General features: G+C 39.7%; 1 protein-coding gene across 15 annotated transcripts in view; it reads left to right on the top strand.

The window, feature by feature from the left end:
* Nucleotides 1-17,495, top strand: part of LOC138828700 (protein FAM114A2-like) — a 72,553-nt gene that overhangs the window by 15,134 nt on the left and 39,924 nt on the right. For 10 of the 15 annotated variants that reach the window (XR_011372326.1, XR_011372329.1, XR_011372327.1 and 7 more), the window contains 4 exons: nt 81-213; nt 426-546; nt 2,062-2,204; nt 7,694-7,889. Coding sequence is in view for 1 of the 15 variants with exons in the window: in XM_070024779.1 (XP_069880880.1) it covers nt 7,770-7,889 (120 nt within the window). In the remaining 14 variants the exon portion in view is untranslated. Of the gene's footprint in view, nt 1-80; nt 263-425; nt 547-2,061; nt 2,205-7,693; nt 7,890-17,495 lie in introns of all 15 variants that reach the window. The other 5 variants (XR_011372320.1, XR_011372318.1, XM_070024779.1 and 2 more) reach the window with 4 other exon arrangements.

Here is a 17,495-nt window from a genome sequence, read left to right as displayed (position 1 = left end):
CCACTGGCACCTAGTCTGTCTTCTTATATTTATATTCCTACCATCTTTTGAATTGACCATACTGGGTATATTCTCCACAGGCTAAAGCTCATCATCCCAAGTTGGCTGTTGCAGCACCAGACATCCCATGTAAACACAGAAACCAACAGAATGGATGATGAGACAAAATTGGGATTTGTTTGCAAAGAGGACTGAGAAGTGACCACTGAGGTGGTATCTATCCTTGATGAGAAACATATACCTTTTCTCTTTTGCTTGACAGGTTAAGAACAAATATCTTGTCATGGCATAATGAGATTACATACTGTGCCCTCAACTATTATTTCCTCATTTTATTTCCTTCTGCTCTCTACACTAGAAGGCCAAACAAGACCACTAGCTATTGTCAGAACTATGTACACCTCATTTTTACCTCCTTGTTCTAGGCAGGCTGAGCCTGTGCCTGAACCACACCCTGCCCATGTGGCCTGCCCTGCAGCTGTAGCATAAGACAAAAACGGCTAGAGTCAACAGTACTAGCAGAGCCTCTCCCTTGTTCCCTCCCAAGTATGTATTTTGAAAACAATCTTTTTATTTTATTTTTTTTAATTTAATTTAATTTTATTTGTGAACATACTGTACAGAGGAGTTACAATTACGTGGGCAGGATAATGCATACATTTCTTACCAAGCATTGCAGCCTCCTCCTTTGTTTACCCTTCACATCCCTTCCCAGCCTCCCCCCTCCCCCCCAATCTTTTTATTTTTATTGCAAGATAAAACAGAAAATATAGCTGGCACTTGTAATCCTAACTCATCAGCAGGCTGAGATTTTAGGATTAAGTTTCAAAGCTAGCTTGGGCAGGAAAGTCTGTGAGCCTCTTCTCTCCAACAAACCATCAAAAAGCCTGAAGTAAAGTGGTGGCTCAAGTGGTAGAGTGCCAGCCTTGAGCAAAACAGCTAAGAGACAGTGTCCAGGTCTTGAGTTCAAGCCTCAGAACTGGCACTCCCACTCAGGATCCATCCAGGATCCTGCTTTCCCTTGATCTGTCAGACCTCCTCTGCCTCCTCCAGTCTGTGACATTTCCACTGTCTTTTCTTTAGTATGAGCTTGACACTTTTGAAAAGGGCAGCTACTGATCCTGTGGGAAGCCTCCCAGTGTGACTTGGGTGGGTGTTTTTTTACTTTGGCTGGTCCTGGGGCTTGAACTCGGGGCCTGGGTGCTCTCTTTGAGCTAGTTATAGGCTATCACTCTACCACTTGGAGCTACAGCACCCACTTCCAGTTTTCTGGTGTTCACTGGAGATATGAATGTCACAGACTTTTCTCTCTGGGCTGGCTTTGGACCAACATCCTCAGATCTGAGCCTCCTTATTGGCTAGAATTCCATGGGTGAGCCACTGGAACCCAGCTAGGCATATATTGGTTTCCTTGTTTGTTTGTGCCCAATTTTATAACTGAATGAGAAAGCTCAGTTATGTCATATCAATTTCTGGTGTCTCATTGCCTGGATGTATCTTTGGTCATCTACTTAAGGTGATCCTTGCCAGTATTTTTCAGGATGAGGCCATTGTTTCTTACATGATAATTGGCAAATAACATGAGTCTATAGTTCAATTGTAAAGAGATTTTCTTCAAAGAGTATCTCTGTGCAGGTTTAGCTTAGGAAACAGATGGGAACCAGATGCTTTGCTTGAGATGGACATGGGCCAGGTTGGTATTCCAGCAAGATCTTCTGCCTCATCTCTAAATGGCCCAGCTTGTGAAGTGCCTCAAGTTCTGTTTGAGAACCTAGCCTGATGTTGGAGATTTGCCTATAAGCTTTTCTGCAAGATAGTTTCCTTCCAAACTGACATTCACAAAGTGAGTTAGGTTTAATATAAGCAACACAAAATGGAACTGGTATCAAGCAGCATTTATTTAGTGTCTCTGTGTATCTACTACTATGTTAAATCTAAGGACGGTGAAAGTCATAGTCTGTGTCCATGAATCCAGCACCTTTTCTTCAAAGTATGATCCTTTGAGCTCCTGTTCTGACACAATTGTTTAACTACATTGTTTTTACTGTTCTCTTTAAATAGATTTTCACCTGTGACACTCATCTTCAGTGAAACACCAAAAAAAATCTGGAAGTGGAGCTGTGGTTCAAGTGGCTAGGCCCTAGGTTAGAACAAAAAAGCTCAAGAGCAATGCCCAGGCCTTGGGTTCAAGCCCCAGAAATGAGGTAAGAGGAAATTAGCAGCTACTAGATAAAACAGAAGGTTAAGAGGCCAGAGCTAGAGTGGCTCAAGCCTACGATTATAACTACCTAAGGAAGTTGAGATCTGAGGATCCAGATTTGAAGCCAGCCCAGGCAGACAAATCGGAGACTTATCTGGGGAAGGTTTATTTAGAATGATGGCTCTACTGAAACCACTGAAGCAGTAGAAAACATAGATTCTCTTTTTTTCTCTCCTGTCTCCCTTATTCTTGTTCTTCTTTTCTTCTTTCTCTCTGCTTCCTTTCTCTCCTAGCACATGCTAGGCTAGACATCTAACCACTGTGTTTGATACCCAGCCACATGTTTGGATTTTTACATAATCCAATTCTCTCCAGGTGCCGGTGGCTCATGCCTGTAATCCTAGCTACTCAAGAAGCTGAGATCCAAGAATCAGGGTTCAAAGCCAGCCCTGGCAGGAAAACCTGTAAAACTCTTATCTCCAATAAACCACCAGAAAACCGCAAGTGGCGCTGTAGCTCAAATGGTAGAGTGCTAGCCTTGAGCTGAATTGCTCAGGGACAGTGCCCAGCCCCAGAGTTCAAGCCTCAAGACTGCCAAAAAAAAAAATCCAATCTCTTTACCTCTGAAAAGTTCCATTTTCCTTTTATTTATAAACTTATACCTTTCTAGCTCCACAACTCCAGACTTCACACATTTACACTACTGAAGGATAAATAATGAGATGCATCTTTTTTAATGAGGGAAGGGGGACTCATCTTAAAAACCACAAATCAAAGCATCTTACTAGTCTGCTTAGAAACCTACTGCCTTTTCCCATTAAGTTCCATATTAAGAGTTAAAACTATCCTGAGCTGGGCATAGGTGGCTAATGCCTGTAATCCTAGCTACTCAGGAGTCTAATGTTTTGGGGGCCAGAAAATCTGAGATTCATCTCCAATTAACCACGCACACACACACACACACACACACACACAGAGAGAGAGAGAGAGAGAGAGAGAGAGAGAGAGAGAGAGAGAGAGAGAGAGAGAGAGAGAGAGAGAGAGAAACAACTTTATCCCATCTCATAAGCTCGACGAGCCAGGTGTTCAAGTCCCAGACCTCCTTTTTGCAAACCTCCTCCCCCTCATTTTTTTGTGCCAGTCCTAGGGCTTAAACTCAGCATCTGGGCACTGACGTTGTGCTTCTTTTGCTCAAGATAAGTGCTCTACAATTTGAGCCACAGCATCACTTCTGGCCTTTTCTGTGGATGTGGTACTGAGGGATTGAACCCAGGGCTTCATGCATGCCAGGCAAGCCTCTATCACTAAGCCACATTACAATCCCCTTGACCCGTTTTTTTGCAGCATTTTTTTGTTTTTCTTTTCTTGGATTATTAAAATTTGTTAAGGCCTTTGCATTTGCTAGTTAGTCCTCCCTCACCTTCTCCTGCCCAATTCATATAACTAAACGTCCTTGCAAACACTTTGCTACTGGCCTGGACAGCCCTGTTCTGCCCATTTGGGCCTTGCCAATCAGTGGCTTGGGTAATCCCTGACCTCGGGATAGTTGGGAGGCTACTTAGCGCTCAGTACCTGTTGGAGGGTCAGATCTTCAAAAACACAAATGCAGATGGACACCCCCAGTCTCCTTTTCCCAGCTGACATCACTCCAGTGACTATGGTCAGCCAAACTTTAAACCACCCAGTTGGTGCCCAAACTCAATGAACCAGAGCCCAGCCACTTCAGACCAAAGAAAAACCCGGACCCAGAAGTATACCTGGCCAGACCCACCCCACAGGGGGAAGTATTTCCCAGGCATTGGGAGCACACTTTGTAGGCATCAGGAGTGGCTATGTGCTGGCTGGGTGCATGGTACTCCCCAAGTTGAGGTTGGCAGGAGCAAGTTGCTGGTAAGCCTTGATTGCTGAGAAGGGTAAAGGAGGGAAAAGGCAGCCTGATGGTAGGAGTGAGAGACACAAAGCATATGCATTTTGGTTCCTTAAAAATATGAATCCTTTTGGCTTATTTTTTCTTAATTTACTGGCATATTTCTCTTTTCCAATTCATCATAAAATACCCAGAAAACTTAGGAAACCATTAAATAATGCAATTGCACTTTCACCTACCTGTTATTTATTTATGTTTGCTGAGAGATGATGAATTTATTGAGAGTAGAGTATCTACATTCCTTCTACTAATAATATTAACAGTATAAACAATATAAACTCTTTGTCTTCCATCCTAACACATTCTAGATGATCTTTTATTTTCTTTTTTGGTTGGTCCTGGGGCCTGAACTCTGGTCTTGGGTGCTGTCCCTCAAGTCTTCAGCTTAGGGCTAGCACTCTACCACTTGAACCACAGTGCCACTTCGGGCTTTTTCTGCTTACGTGGTACTGAGGAATTGAACCCAGGGCCTCATGCATGCAAGGCAAGTACTGTACCACTGAGCCACCTGGCCAGCCCCTCTAAATGATTTTTAAACATGTAGATTCAAATTTAGATGGTGATGACCAAAGTATAGAGATTTCCATTGTTTCCTATTTCAGAGTATGTCTTAATATCATATGAAGTTAAATGAATTACATTTCTACAATGATATATTTTGTATTACATATAGTGCATGCATTACACATAGTATACAACACACACACACACACAAACACACACACACACACACACACACACACACACACACACACACACACCTACAGCTTAGCTCCAAGGTATCTTAAAGTTGCCTTCTGATTTCATGCCTCGTGATTCTTTTTCTCTCTGGTATTTTAATAGCTCCAGGCAACTGGTATCATGTATACCTTTGAGCTTTCTCATGGATTGTTTTTATACCTTTGAACACTCTCTCTGGCATTTTCACCTGTCACAGTCTGATGTATGTCTCATGGCAGGTATTTGCAGATGACTATAGGGCTAATCAGTTAACATAAATGAGTGAATTGAATTCGAGTGCCAATTTTGAGGTGCAGGAGCATTGCCTAAAAGGACCAGTAGCTATTTGGCATGAAGTAGTTATTAACCAGTCACTATATAGCCTTTGTTGCTAGATCTTTCAGTTTTCAAGGGAAATTGGACACTTGCACTTTTGTATGAAGACTGGTTTTTAAACATGGAACTCATTTAAAAGTTTAGGCACTATATAGATAAATTAAAAACATCTCTAGGCTAGATTTGACACTCCAAGCTCTAGACTTGTGTTTGGTTCTTTGTGTATGAATCATGTCTCCTGATTCAAATGGGTGTTTTCCTTTCTGTTAGCATTTTTGGTATGTATCTTAATTATAGTAGTGTGCTGGTCTTTCTGCCTTAGTTGTTAATAAGTTTTTTAAATCTGTTTGAAACATTTGTTGTCATATATTGGCTCTTTCCTACATGTAATCCATCTCTCTATAAAATAGTTTATACATACCTGTGTGTATGGGTGAAGGAGGGTGAAAGAGAAAGAGAGAGAGCACAAGAGAAGAGTGAAGGAAAGAGGAGGAAATACATTTATTCTCTCATGGTATTTGATTCTCCTTCTCTTCTTCTGGAAGGAATTAGATTGGGTAATTGAATTGTTGCTTAAAAGTTGATCTGAGGTGCAGGGAATGTGGTTTAGTAATAGTGCTTGCCTACCATGCATGAAGCCCGTTGTTCAGTTCCTCAATACTACATACACAGAAAAATCCAGAAGTGAGGCTGTCTCTCAAGGGTTAGAGTGCTAGCCTTGAGCAAACAAAGCTCCAGGACAGTGCCTAGGCCTTGAGTTCCAGTTCCAGGACTGGCAAAAAAAATGTTAAAGTAGGAATTCAATGGATATAGCCAAATGGTGGAGCTCTTCCCTGGTATGTGTGGGGTCTTAAGTTCTATCACTAGCACTGTAAAAAAAAAAGTAAGTGTAAAATATAAGTCAATCGTCATCTCTTTTGTCACATCAAATGTTCCAATACTAACAGAATTTTGGTATATTTATGATGAATATTTTTAATAATAGCAAAAGGCCCAGAATAGTGTTTTATACTTATAATCCTAGACACTCCAGAGAAGGAGATAGGAGGATTAAGGTTTAAGAGCAGACCAAACAAAAAGTTAGTGTTTCAGAGATAGCAAGCATGGTAGTGTATGCCTGTAATCTCAGGTACTTGAGAGGCAGAGGTAAGAAATTCATGGTCTGAGGCTTGCCTAGACAAATTTGGGAAACCCTATCTAAAAAACAAAAGCAAAAGGATTAGGGACATCTTTTGTTCCCTAGGGCCACCACATAAATAGGAAACAAAACCCTAAAAAACTGTTCTGACAGAAATATTTTTGGATAGATTAAATCTCTGGAAGAGTTTTAGTAGGAAGTGATTACTAAAGATTTTAAAGGATAGTCAGTAAAAGGGAAAATAGATAATGAACCTCCTCACAATGAAAAACTTGCTCAGGGAAAGACTCTAGGAAGAAAGGAAAAAGATAAACTATAAACTAGCGTGAAATATTTGCAAGCCATATAGTAGAGGAATTAAATCTCTAATAAACAGTGTTCTCAAGTCTCTGTAGTACATAATGATAAAAACCAAAACACAATGATTGGATAATGACCAAAAGATACAAATAAATGTTTCACTGAAGAATATATATTCAGCAAATAAGCACATAAAAGGATGCCTTTGTCCCAGCCATTAGAGGAATGCAATTTAAAAGGCTCAGTGAGGTACCACTACATACCTATTTGAATGGTTCAATCAAAATAGTGACAACACAAGGTTGATCAGAATTCAGGGGAACTTGATTATTCATACATTGCCACTAGGAAAATGAAGTGATAGTTTACTTGGGAAAAGAATAGAAAAATACCTTGTTTTGAGACAGTACTGTGGATTGAGCTCAGTGCCATGGCACTATCCCTGAGCATTTTGCTCAAGTCTAGTACTCTACCACTTGACCCACAGTGCCAGTTTCTGTTCATATGTTACTGAGGAATCAAACCCAGGGCTTCATGCATGCTAGGCAAGCTTTCTACTGCTAAGGCACATGCCCAGCCTAACAGTAACATTTAAAACTAAACTGAGTAGCCCAAGAGAAAGCTTTGGTTCCCATAAACACCTATACATAAGGTTTCTGAATCATCTTATTTCTGTGATAGTCCCAAAGTACATTTATAGCATGGACTATTCAGAAACAATAAAAAAAGTCTTAATACAATAGAAGTTGGTCTGGAGGGACTTAAATGCTGTGTAAAAAATTCTTAACAAGTGGCATGCTATGTAATTTCATCTATACTTCTTGAAGTGAAAGAGTTTCAGTTGAAATCTGTTGAAATCTGAAGATTGGTGGATTCTGCCACAATGAATTATGCTTCAGTTATGGAAGCTGTTATTAGGAGAACGTGGGGGAAGATCTGTGGGATCTTGTCTGTATTAATTTACTAATGTTCCTGCCTGTGACTCTGTGAAAGTGTCAAAAGATTTAGACAAATAATGTATACTAAAAAAGCTGACCTCAATCACTTTTTTCCCTTGGGCTTTCTGATAAAGATGATCCTTGAGACTCCAGTGATAACTGAAGATGGAAACTGGGAGTCAGTGGAGAATTCTGAGTCTGTGAAGACTAATGAATCTGTTGACCAACATGCCAATCAAGAAAGTTAATGGAAGCTGTAGTGCCCAGTTGAAAAGACCAGATGTTGGGTCTTCCAGGGACCCTGAGACTTCAGAAGTTCTCCCTTTTCAGGTATTACAGACAGCCACTGACTAGAATCTCTATTTTTTTGTGGGTCATGGGGCTTTGAGCTCTGCGCTTGGGCGCTGTCCCTGTGCTTTTCAACTTAAGGTGAGCACTCTACCACTTAAACCACAGCACCACTTCTGGTTTTCTAATGGTTTATTGGAGATAAGAGTCTCATGAACTTTCCTGCCTGGGCTGGCTTTGAACTGTGATCTTCAGATCTCAGATACTCAGCCTCCTGAGTAGCTAGGAAAACAGGTGTGAGCCTCTGGTGCCCAGCTAGAATCTCTATAAAATATTGGGATTTAAAAATATTGGGGTTAACCTGGTACCCCTGGCTCACACCAGTAATCCTAGCTCCTGAGGATGCTTAGGTCCAGATGAAATGCAGATTCAATTTCCAACTAAATTTCAGCAAAATGCTACACTAGAGGTATGGCTCAAGTGGTAGAGTGCCAGTCACGAGCAAGCAAACCAAACGTGTGAGGCCCTGGTACAAGGAAAAAGAAGTTGGGGTTAAGAGACTCGAGCTCAATGCTAATTTAGGATTGAACTTCTTTACTTGTTTTTACAACCATAAATAATAGTTTTTCAGTTCTATAAATGCCATCAGCAGTAATTACCTTTGCTGCATGGTGCCTACATGATGAAAACATGCAAGTGTCTGTCAGTCAAGCAGTGCATTAAGCAAATATTATTTGGTTCCCCATACTTTGGCTAATAATTAGATAACTTACGTATATTATACTATTGCTCTCTAATTTTTCATACTTTCTTTTTTTTTTTTTTTTTTTTGGGTCCGGTCGTGGGGCCTGAACTCTTGGGCCTGGGCGCTGTCCCTCAGCTCTTCAGCTCAAGGCTAGCGGTCTACCACTTGAGCCACAGCGCCACTTCCAGTTTTTTCCTTTTTGCTTATGTGGTGCTGAGGAATCGAACCCAGGGCCTCAGGCATGCAAGGCAAGCGCTCTACCACTGAGCCACCTTCCCAGCCCTTTCATACTTTCTAGTGTCTTCCCTCCCCCGATCATTTACTGGGACAGTAGGAAACTTTCCAAAGATATATCCCAGGCCAGATGGGGATATTGGGGCACCTGGAACAAGTCCTTGCTCTCCTCAGGCTCAGCTACATTAGCCACTGTGTGTAAGATCATCAGTCACTTCATGACTGTCTGTGTTCGTTTACATTGTTACAAGGGACTTTGTTAATAAATCTCCTTCTACATTTGTTCAAGGGATTTATTGTTTGAAGACAAGTGATCATGAGATAGATGATAGACATCGCATGTAGAATTGTTAGCATTTTCTTATTAGAATGAAGTCTAGGAATTGCTATAAATGTCTGTTCTTTAGTGATGTTGTATCAGAGTTTTTGTATAAAAAATGTTATACTAAGGAGATATTTCCAAGGATTAATAACCCTAATTGTTAAAAATAAACTGTCTTATAGCTATCATGATTTTAGACACATGGACTTTGATATTACATTTTTGAAATTTAGTTTGTTTAGTTTGGGTAATAAAGAGCAACACATTTTGATTTTTCTTTAGGACAAGATACTTCAAATATCATTGAAAAGGCAGAGACTTCCCTTGGGATCCCTAGTTCCAGTGAGATTTCAGCTGAAGTCAAACATGCTGGAGGTCTATATATGGAAACATTAAGTCCTAGGATACTTTGGATTCAGTAGCTAGCTTGTGCAATTTTGATACTAAGGACATGGGGACATTCTACTGGTGTGGTGTGTTGTCTTGTGAATCCAGCTGCCAGTTAGAGATCTGTGTCTTGGAACTGCTCATATCCCTCTACTCTGCCTCTGAAGTAATTTCAAGGACTTCTATGTATTAAAATTATATCGTCATATATGTTGAATATAAGAATTGCTTAGCACTTTGTTTGGCAACCAGGGCTAGGTGAATTTAAATCTGTCAGGACCAAAAAGTATTTTTGTTCATTTAGGGCTATTTTTTTGCCTTTTGTTCTTTGTTTGTTTGATTGTTTTTCTGCCTTTTGTTTTTTGATAACTGGGCATTGAACCCACGTTGTTGCACTAGCTAGACAAGGTTTTGCCATTGAGCTGAGGTACATTCTAGCCTTTTTTCTATTTTCTTTTTTGCATTTTCTTGATCTACTGAGGGGCATCTGAGTTGGTTCCATATCTTAGCTATGGTAAATAATGCTGCAGTAAACATAGTTGTGCTGATAGCTTTAGGATGGTCTTGTTTGTGATCATTTGGGTATATGTCCAAAAATAGGATTGCTGGGTAATAGGGGAGCTCTATGTAGTCTTTTGAGGAACCTCTATACTACTTTCCAAAGTGGTTGAACAAGTTTACACTCCCACTAAAATGCAGTAGGGTTCTGTACATATCCCCTCCAGCATCTGTTGTTATTAGAGTTCTTGATTCTAGCCATTCTAACTGGGGTGAGGTGGTATCTCAATGTTGTTTTGATTTGCCATTTTTTTATGGCTAGGGTGGTTGAGCATTTCTTGATGTGTCTATTGGCCATTCTTATTTCCTCTTCAGAGAAGTTTCTCTTTAAGTCTTTAACCCACTTATTTATTGGGTAGTTGTTTCTTTGAGGATTTATTTTTGGAGGATTTGATTTTTTGAGTTCCAGGTATATTTTAGATATGAGACCCTTGTCTGTTGTATGGCTAGTGAAGTACTTCTCCCCATCCATGGGCTTTCTATTGATCTTGCTAACTATGTCCTTTGCCATGCAAGAAGCTCTGCAATTTCATGCAATCCCTTTTGTCCAATCTTTCTTTGATTTGTTGTGTTTCTGGGTCTCTTTTAAGAAAAATTTGGCCTGTGCCAAGGTTTAGTCTTGAAAGTTTGTATTGATCAAAAGGAAACCTGCACTTCTAATCCATATGGAAAAGTTTTGAAAAACCAGTTTGTTTTCTTCATCTCTCATAGCCCTTATTGTTTCTCATTTAATACTCTGTGCTCATCTCTATCATTTTTCTCTGGAAGGAGATTTATTCTACCTGTCTTTCTCCATCTTCAGAGTTATATTGTGTCTTGGCATACATACCTATCAGATACTAATAGGTTCCACTATCACTACTTGTGAATACCTAAGAGAGAACTGGATTGACCTACTTTCGGGTCCATAGTGCATGGGTCAGTAGAATGGAGAGATAACTTCATGGGACATGGCAAATTACTCCATATATGAGGCACTGTTCTTAATGATGCTTGCATAAGTGAGGCTACTTTGTCTGTGACTAACACACTATGTGTTTAAAAATGAATTTATTTTTCTCCCTGAAGAACTCTACAAATAGAGTATTGCATGTTATTTTGGCGAATGTAGGGGCCTGGTATCTTCACTTTTATTTGTTGGGTTCTTTATGATTTTGTAATTGTTGTCAGATCATGCTGTGAGTGCAGGTATGGTATTCTCAAACAGATAAGCTCAAATTCAGGAGTTACAGAGACAGGAAGTTTCATTTCTCCTCATGCTCCCAGCAGCTAGAATGGTTTAATGTCTAACTCTGATGCTTTGAGATGTTGGAAGATTAAAGTGTTGGCATTTTCAGAAATTTTTATCAGGAATTGCTTTTAGTGGACAAGGAAAACAGGAGTTAGAAGTATGTTTGGATAGTAAACAGCAGTGATTTCATAAGACTTGAAGGATATTTGTCATTCAGAGCCATGTTTTAGAAGGGGAATAAAAATCATGGAGAACCCTGGGAAGAGTGGCTAGTATTAATGTCTTAAAAAGTTAGAGAGTTAATGGATCATGAATATGAAAATCTAAGGAAAGGAGATAGGGAGAATACACCTTTTTTTATACCTTTGAAGACTAGCATGGAGAACAGAATTTAGGTTGTGTTTACTTGTGTCTCATGAGTAGAGAACTCCCACTACTCAGTGGAAGTTTTATGGACTTAGATTTTAGTTGAATATTAAGTGTACCAGAATAGAATGGGTGGCTTTTTCATCCTAACGTCTTTCCCATCTAAAATTTCTAAGCATTAATTTCACTGTGAAAGAAAGTATACCGGAGATGGGTTTTTTTTAGAAGTTTGAGATAAAAGATACCAATGAAATCACTTGGTATCTTTTTTGCAATTTTGTCATGTTCCTTTAAGGATGTTGTCTTCTGCTGTGTGTGTGTGTGTGTGTGTGTGTGTGTGTGTGTGTGTGTGTGTGTGTGTGTGTGTGTGTGTGTGTGTGTGTGTGTGTGTCTGTGTCTGTGTGTGTGTGTCTGTGTGTGTGATGTTCCTGGAGCTTGAAGTCAGGGCCTGGGTGCTGTTCCTGACCTTTTTGCTCAAGGCTGAGTAGCTAGGATTATGGTTGTGAGCTAGGATTATGGTTGTGAGCTACCGGTGCCCAGCCTCTTTCTTTTTTAATGTGTATGTTCTGGCACTGGAGCTTGAATTCCGTCTTCACAGTCTACCTTGTCTCCCTCCTCCACAGCTGGCACTTGAACCCTGCCTCTCGTTTTTGCCGGATAAATAAATGGAGATGAAAGTCTCACAGACTCTTCTGCCCTGGTGGCTTTCCATTGTGATCTTTAGATCTTAGCCCAGAGTAGCTAGGACCATAGGCATGAGTCACCAGTGACCCTGTCCTGCTTTCCCAATTCAGATTCATACTTAAAAACTTTTTAACTGTTACTAAAAGATACGGGTTACAGTTATATAAGGTGGGTAAAGAGTTCATTTCTTTTTTATCAGTCATGGACATGAACTCTGGGCCTGGGCGCTGCCTCTCACCTCTAGAGCTCAAGGCTAGTTAGTGCTCTACTACTTGAGCCACAATGCCACTTGTAGTTTTCTGATGGTTTATTGGAGATAAGAGTCTCACAGACTGGCATTGAAGCACAATCCTCGGATCTCAGCTTCCTGAGTAGCTAGGATTACAGGTGTGAGCCACTGGTGCCCTGCTAAGAGTACATTTCTTTTTGGACAGTGTCACCATTTCCTTCTCTGTTAGGCTTGTTTAGAGGGAGTCTAGTGTGGACTTCAATCTTTTTTTTTAGTTTTTATTTTTTTATTGTGATTGATTACATAATTTCCCCAATTTCACAGTATTGTGGGATAGTGATGCTGTTAAAGTCACAAACACATTCTAACTTTCCTGGAACAAATCGTCTATTACGGTATAACATTTATGAGTTCTATGAGCTTTGTGATACAGTCATTTCTTCCGCATTGGGTGGTATGTACATTTCTTTTGTTTTGCATAGTATCAGCTGTTCCCTCTTTCCCATTTGTTCCCACCCTCCCATAATTGCCATTAAGTTGCTTAGTTCATTTTGGTCAATGTCCTGTGCAGCTGATGGGTCCCGCTGTTGTATGTTTTTCCCTGATTCCCTCTAGTTCTGTGTCATCTTCCTGGTTCTCCTCTGGTGTACACATATATACCATACATGTGATCAGCAGCATGGAGTTATTTAGTAGTGGTTTGACCAGATGAGTGGAAGTTCTTTGTTTCTTTTTTTTTTTTAATTTAATTTTATTTTATTTGAGAACATACTGTACAGAGGGGCTACAATTACATGGGCAGGATAATGCATACATTTCTTACCAAGCATTGCAGCCTCCTCCTTTGTTTACCCTTCACCTCCCTTCCCAGCCTCCCCCCTCCCCCCCCAATGATACCCCCCCGCCCCCCCCACACCGACATTGTAAAGTTGGTTTTGACATGACATTTTGTACTTCTCATTGTTGCAACAGGTCCACCTGAATCCTTAAACGACTTGTTTATCCCCATCTCCTCCACATGTTATATTGACATCAAATATAGTGAAAGCGGGGGTTACACTGTGGGGGAGGGACATACAAAGCAACAAAGAAATAATCTTATAAATGCATTAGAAACACATGCATGAAAGAAACGAAAACATTAAAATACATATTTAAGGGTTCATTTTCCTAATATCACATTATCTGACCTTTTCCGCTTGACTCATACCTATACTAGATATTGCAAATAAGGGAAACCATGGGACCTATGCTTCTTTGGGCCTGGCTTACTTCACTTAATATAATTTTTTCCAAACCTTTCCATTTCCTAACAAATGGGGAAATGTCATTCTTTCTGATGGAGGCATAGAATTCCTTTGTGTATATATAGCACATTTTCTCGATCCATTCATCTACTGAGGGGCATCTGGCTTGGTTCCATATCTTAGCTATGGTAAATAATGCTGCAATAAACATAGTTGTGCTGGTAGCTTTAGTGTGGTCTTGTTTGTATACATTTGGGTAAATGCCCAAAAGTGGGATTGCTGGATCATAGGGGAGATCTATGTGAAGTCTTTTGAGGAACCTCCATACTGCTTTCCAAAGTGGTTGAACAAGTTTACATTCCCACCAACAATGAAGTAAGGTTCCTTTCTGTCCACATCCCCTCCAGCATCTGTTGTTGTTATAGTTCTTGATTTTTGCTTTTCTAACTGGTGTGAGGTGATATCTCAATGTTGTTTTGATTTGCATTTCTTTGATGGCTAGGGATGTTGAACATTTCTTCATGTGTCTATTGGCCATCCTTCTTTCTTCTTCAGAGAAGCTTCTCTTTAAGTCTTTCACCCACTTATTTATTGGGCAGTTGTTTCTTTGAGGATTTGTTGTTGGGTGGTTTAATTTTTTGAGTTCCAAGTATATTTTAGATATGAGACCCTTGTCTGTTGTATGGCTAGTAAAGATCTTCTCCCAATCGGTGGGCTTTCTATTGATCTTGCTAGCTATGTCATTTGCACTGCAGAAGCTCTGCAACCTTATGCAATCCCATTTGTCCAACCTTTCTTTGATTTGTTGTGCTTCCGGGTCTCTATTCAGAAAATTTCGGCCTGAGCCAAGGAGTCCTAGGGTTTCTCCTATTCCATCCTGTAATGTTTTCAGAGTGTCTGCTTTGAGTTCAAGGTCTTTGATCCATTTGGAGTTGATTCTGGTGCAGGGTGATATATAAGGATCTAGCTTTAGTTTTCTACATGTAGTTAACCAATTTTGCCAGCACCATTTACTGAAGAGGCTGTCTTTCTTCCATTCTATTGTTTTACCTTCCTTATCGAAGATTAGATGGCTATAGGTCTGTAGGTTCATTTCTGGGTTTTCAATTCTATTCCATTGGTCCTGAGGTCTGTTCTTATGCCAATACCAAGCTGTTTTGATTACTATGGCTTTATAGTAGAGTTTGAAATTTGGTATTGATATTCCTCCAGCAGTGTTCTTTCCGTTGAGGAGCGTTTTTGCTATTCGGGGTCTTTTATTGTTCCATATGAATTTTTGGATTGCCTCTTCTATTTCCTTGAAGAATGAGGGTGGAATTTTGATAGGTATTGCGTTGAATTTGTAGATAGCCTTGGGAAGTATTGCCATTTTCACGATGTTAATCTTGCCAATCCAGGAGCATGGGAGGTTTTGCCATTTTTTAAGTTCTGTGTTGATTTCCTTTTTCAAGATTTTAAAGTTTTCATCATAGAGGTCTTTCACTTCTTTGGTTAAGTTAATTCCTAGGTATTTTATTTTTTGTGGGGCTATTACAAATGGAGTTGCTTTCCTAATTTCAGCCACACTTTTCTCATTGTTGGCATATAGAAAAGCCATTGATTTTTGGGGGTTAATTATATACTCTGCTACTTTGCCAAAGTTTTGAATCAGCTTGAGTAATTTGGGAGTGGAGTCTATGGGATTCTTTAAATACAAGATCATGTCATCTGCAAAGAGGGAGAGTTTTATTTCTTCTTTCCCTATTTGGATCCCCTTTATGTCTGCATCTTGTCTTATTGCTGTAGCTAGGCATTCTAATACTAGATTGAAGAGAAGTGGAGAGAGTGGGCATCCTTGTCTTGTTCCTGAGTTAAGAGGAAATGGCTTTAGTTTTTCACCATTGAGTATAATGCTGGCTGTAGGTTTGTCATATACAGCCTTTATTGTATTGAGGAATGATCCATGGATTCCTAATTTTTCCAGAACCTTCATCATAAAGGGGTGTTGGATCTTGTCAAATGCTTTTTCTGCATCTATTGAGATAACCATGTGGTTCTTATTCTTGCTCCTGTTGATGTGATGAATAATATTAATTGATTTGCGTATATTGTACCAGCTTTGCATCCCTGAAATGAATCCTATTTGATCATGGTGTATGATTTTTTGGATGAATTGTTGAAGTCGATTGGCCAAAATTTTGTTGAGAAGTTTTGCATCAATGTTCATCAAAGAAATGGGTCTATAGTTCTCTTTCTTTGATGAGTCCCTGCCTGGTTTTGGGATGAGGGTTATGATGGCTTCATAGAATGTGTTCGGTAGTGAGCTTTCTCTTTCAATTTCATTGAAGAGTTGGAGGAGTATTGGTGTGAGCTCTGCTTTGAAGGCCTTGTAAAATTCCGCTGTAAAACCATCTGGTCCTGGACTTTTCTTAGTTGGGAGGTCTCTTATTGCTCTTTCTATTTCAATGCTTGATATGGGCCTGTTAAGCTGGTTTAACTCATCTTGGTTCAGTTTTGGCATGTCAATATTTGCTAGCAAAAGGTCCATTTCTGTCAAGTTCTCAAACTTATTAGCATAAAGTTTTGAGAATTATTCCCTTATAATGTTCTGAATCTTGGTTGTTTCCGTGGTGATGTTTCCATTCTCATCTCTGAGTTTATTAATTTGGGTGTGTTCTCTCCTTTTTCTGATAAGGTTTGCTAAGGGTCTGTCAATTTTGTTAAGTTTTTCGAAGAACCAACTCTTTGTTTTGTTGATTCTTTCTATAGTTTTTTTGGATTCTAATTCATTTAATTCTGATTTAATTTTGATTATTTCTTTCCGTCTACTGGATTGGGGTTTATCTTGCTGCTCTTTTTCAAGGAGGTTTAGATGTGTCATTAAATTGTTAGTTTCAGATCTCTCCAATTTGTTGATGTAGGAGCTCAGAGCTATAAACTTGCCTCTGAGTACTGCCTTTGCTGTGTCCCAGAGGAGCTGGTAATTTGTGTGTTCATTTTTGTTGAATAGCATGAACATTTGATTTTCCTTTCTAATCTCTTCCATGACCCACTCATGATTCAGCAGTGTGTTGTTCAGCCTCCATGTGATACCGGACTTTCTTTGGTGGCTTTTGGTGTTGAGTTCTAATTTTATTCCCTTGTGGTCAGAGAGAATGCAAGGTATAACTTCAATGTTTCTGAATTTAGACGTTTGCTTTGTGGCCTAAAATGTGGTCTATTTTAGAAAACGTTCCATGTGCTGCTGAGAAGAACGTGTATTCTGATGCTGCTGGGTGAAATGTTCGATAAATGTCTGTTAAGTCTAGTTGATCTATGCAGCTGTTTAGATCTGCGGTTTCTCTGTTGAGTTTTTGCCGAGTTGATCTATCTAGTGGGGAGAGTGGTGTGTTAAAATCCCCAACAATTAATGTCTTTGGATCTATATGGGATTTGAGGGAAAGTAGTGTTTCTTTGATAAATTTGGGTGCTCCATTGTTTGGCGAATAGATATTTAGAATTGTAATATCCTCCTGAAGGAGAGATCCTTTAATTAGTATGTAGCGACCTTCTTTATCTCTTCTCACGAATTTTAATTTGAAGTCTATTTTATCTGATATTAGGATTGCAACTCCCGCCTGTTTATGAGGGCCGTTTGCTTGGTAGATTTTGTTCCAGCCTTTAACA

Source organism: Dipodomys merriami, unplaced genomic scaffold, assembly GCF_024711535.1.
Source record: "Dipodomys merriami isolate MVZ:Mamm:240054 unplaced genomic scaffold, mDipMer1.0.p SCAF_1620, whole genome shotgun sequence".
NCBI classification, from domain to species: domain Eukaryota; kingdom Metazoa; phylum Chordata; class Mammalia; order Rodentia; family Heteromyidae; genus Dipodomys; species Dipodomys merriami.
Note: the sequence above shows the minus strand (reverse complement) of the source record. Positions and strands in the feature narration are given on the sequence as shown.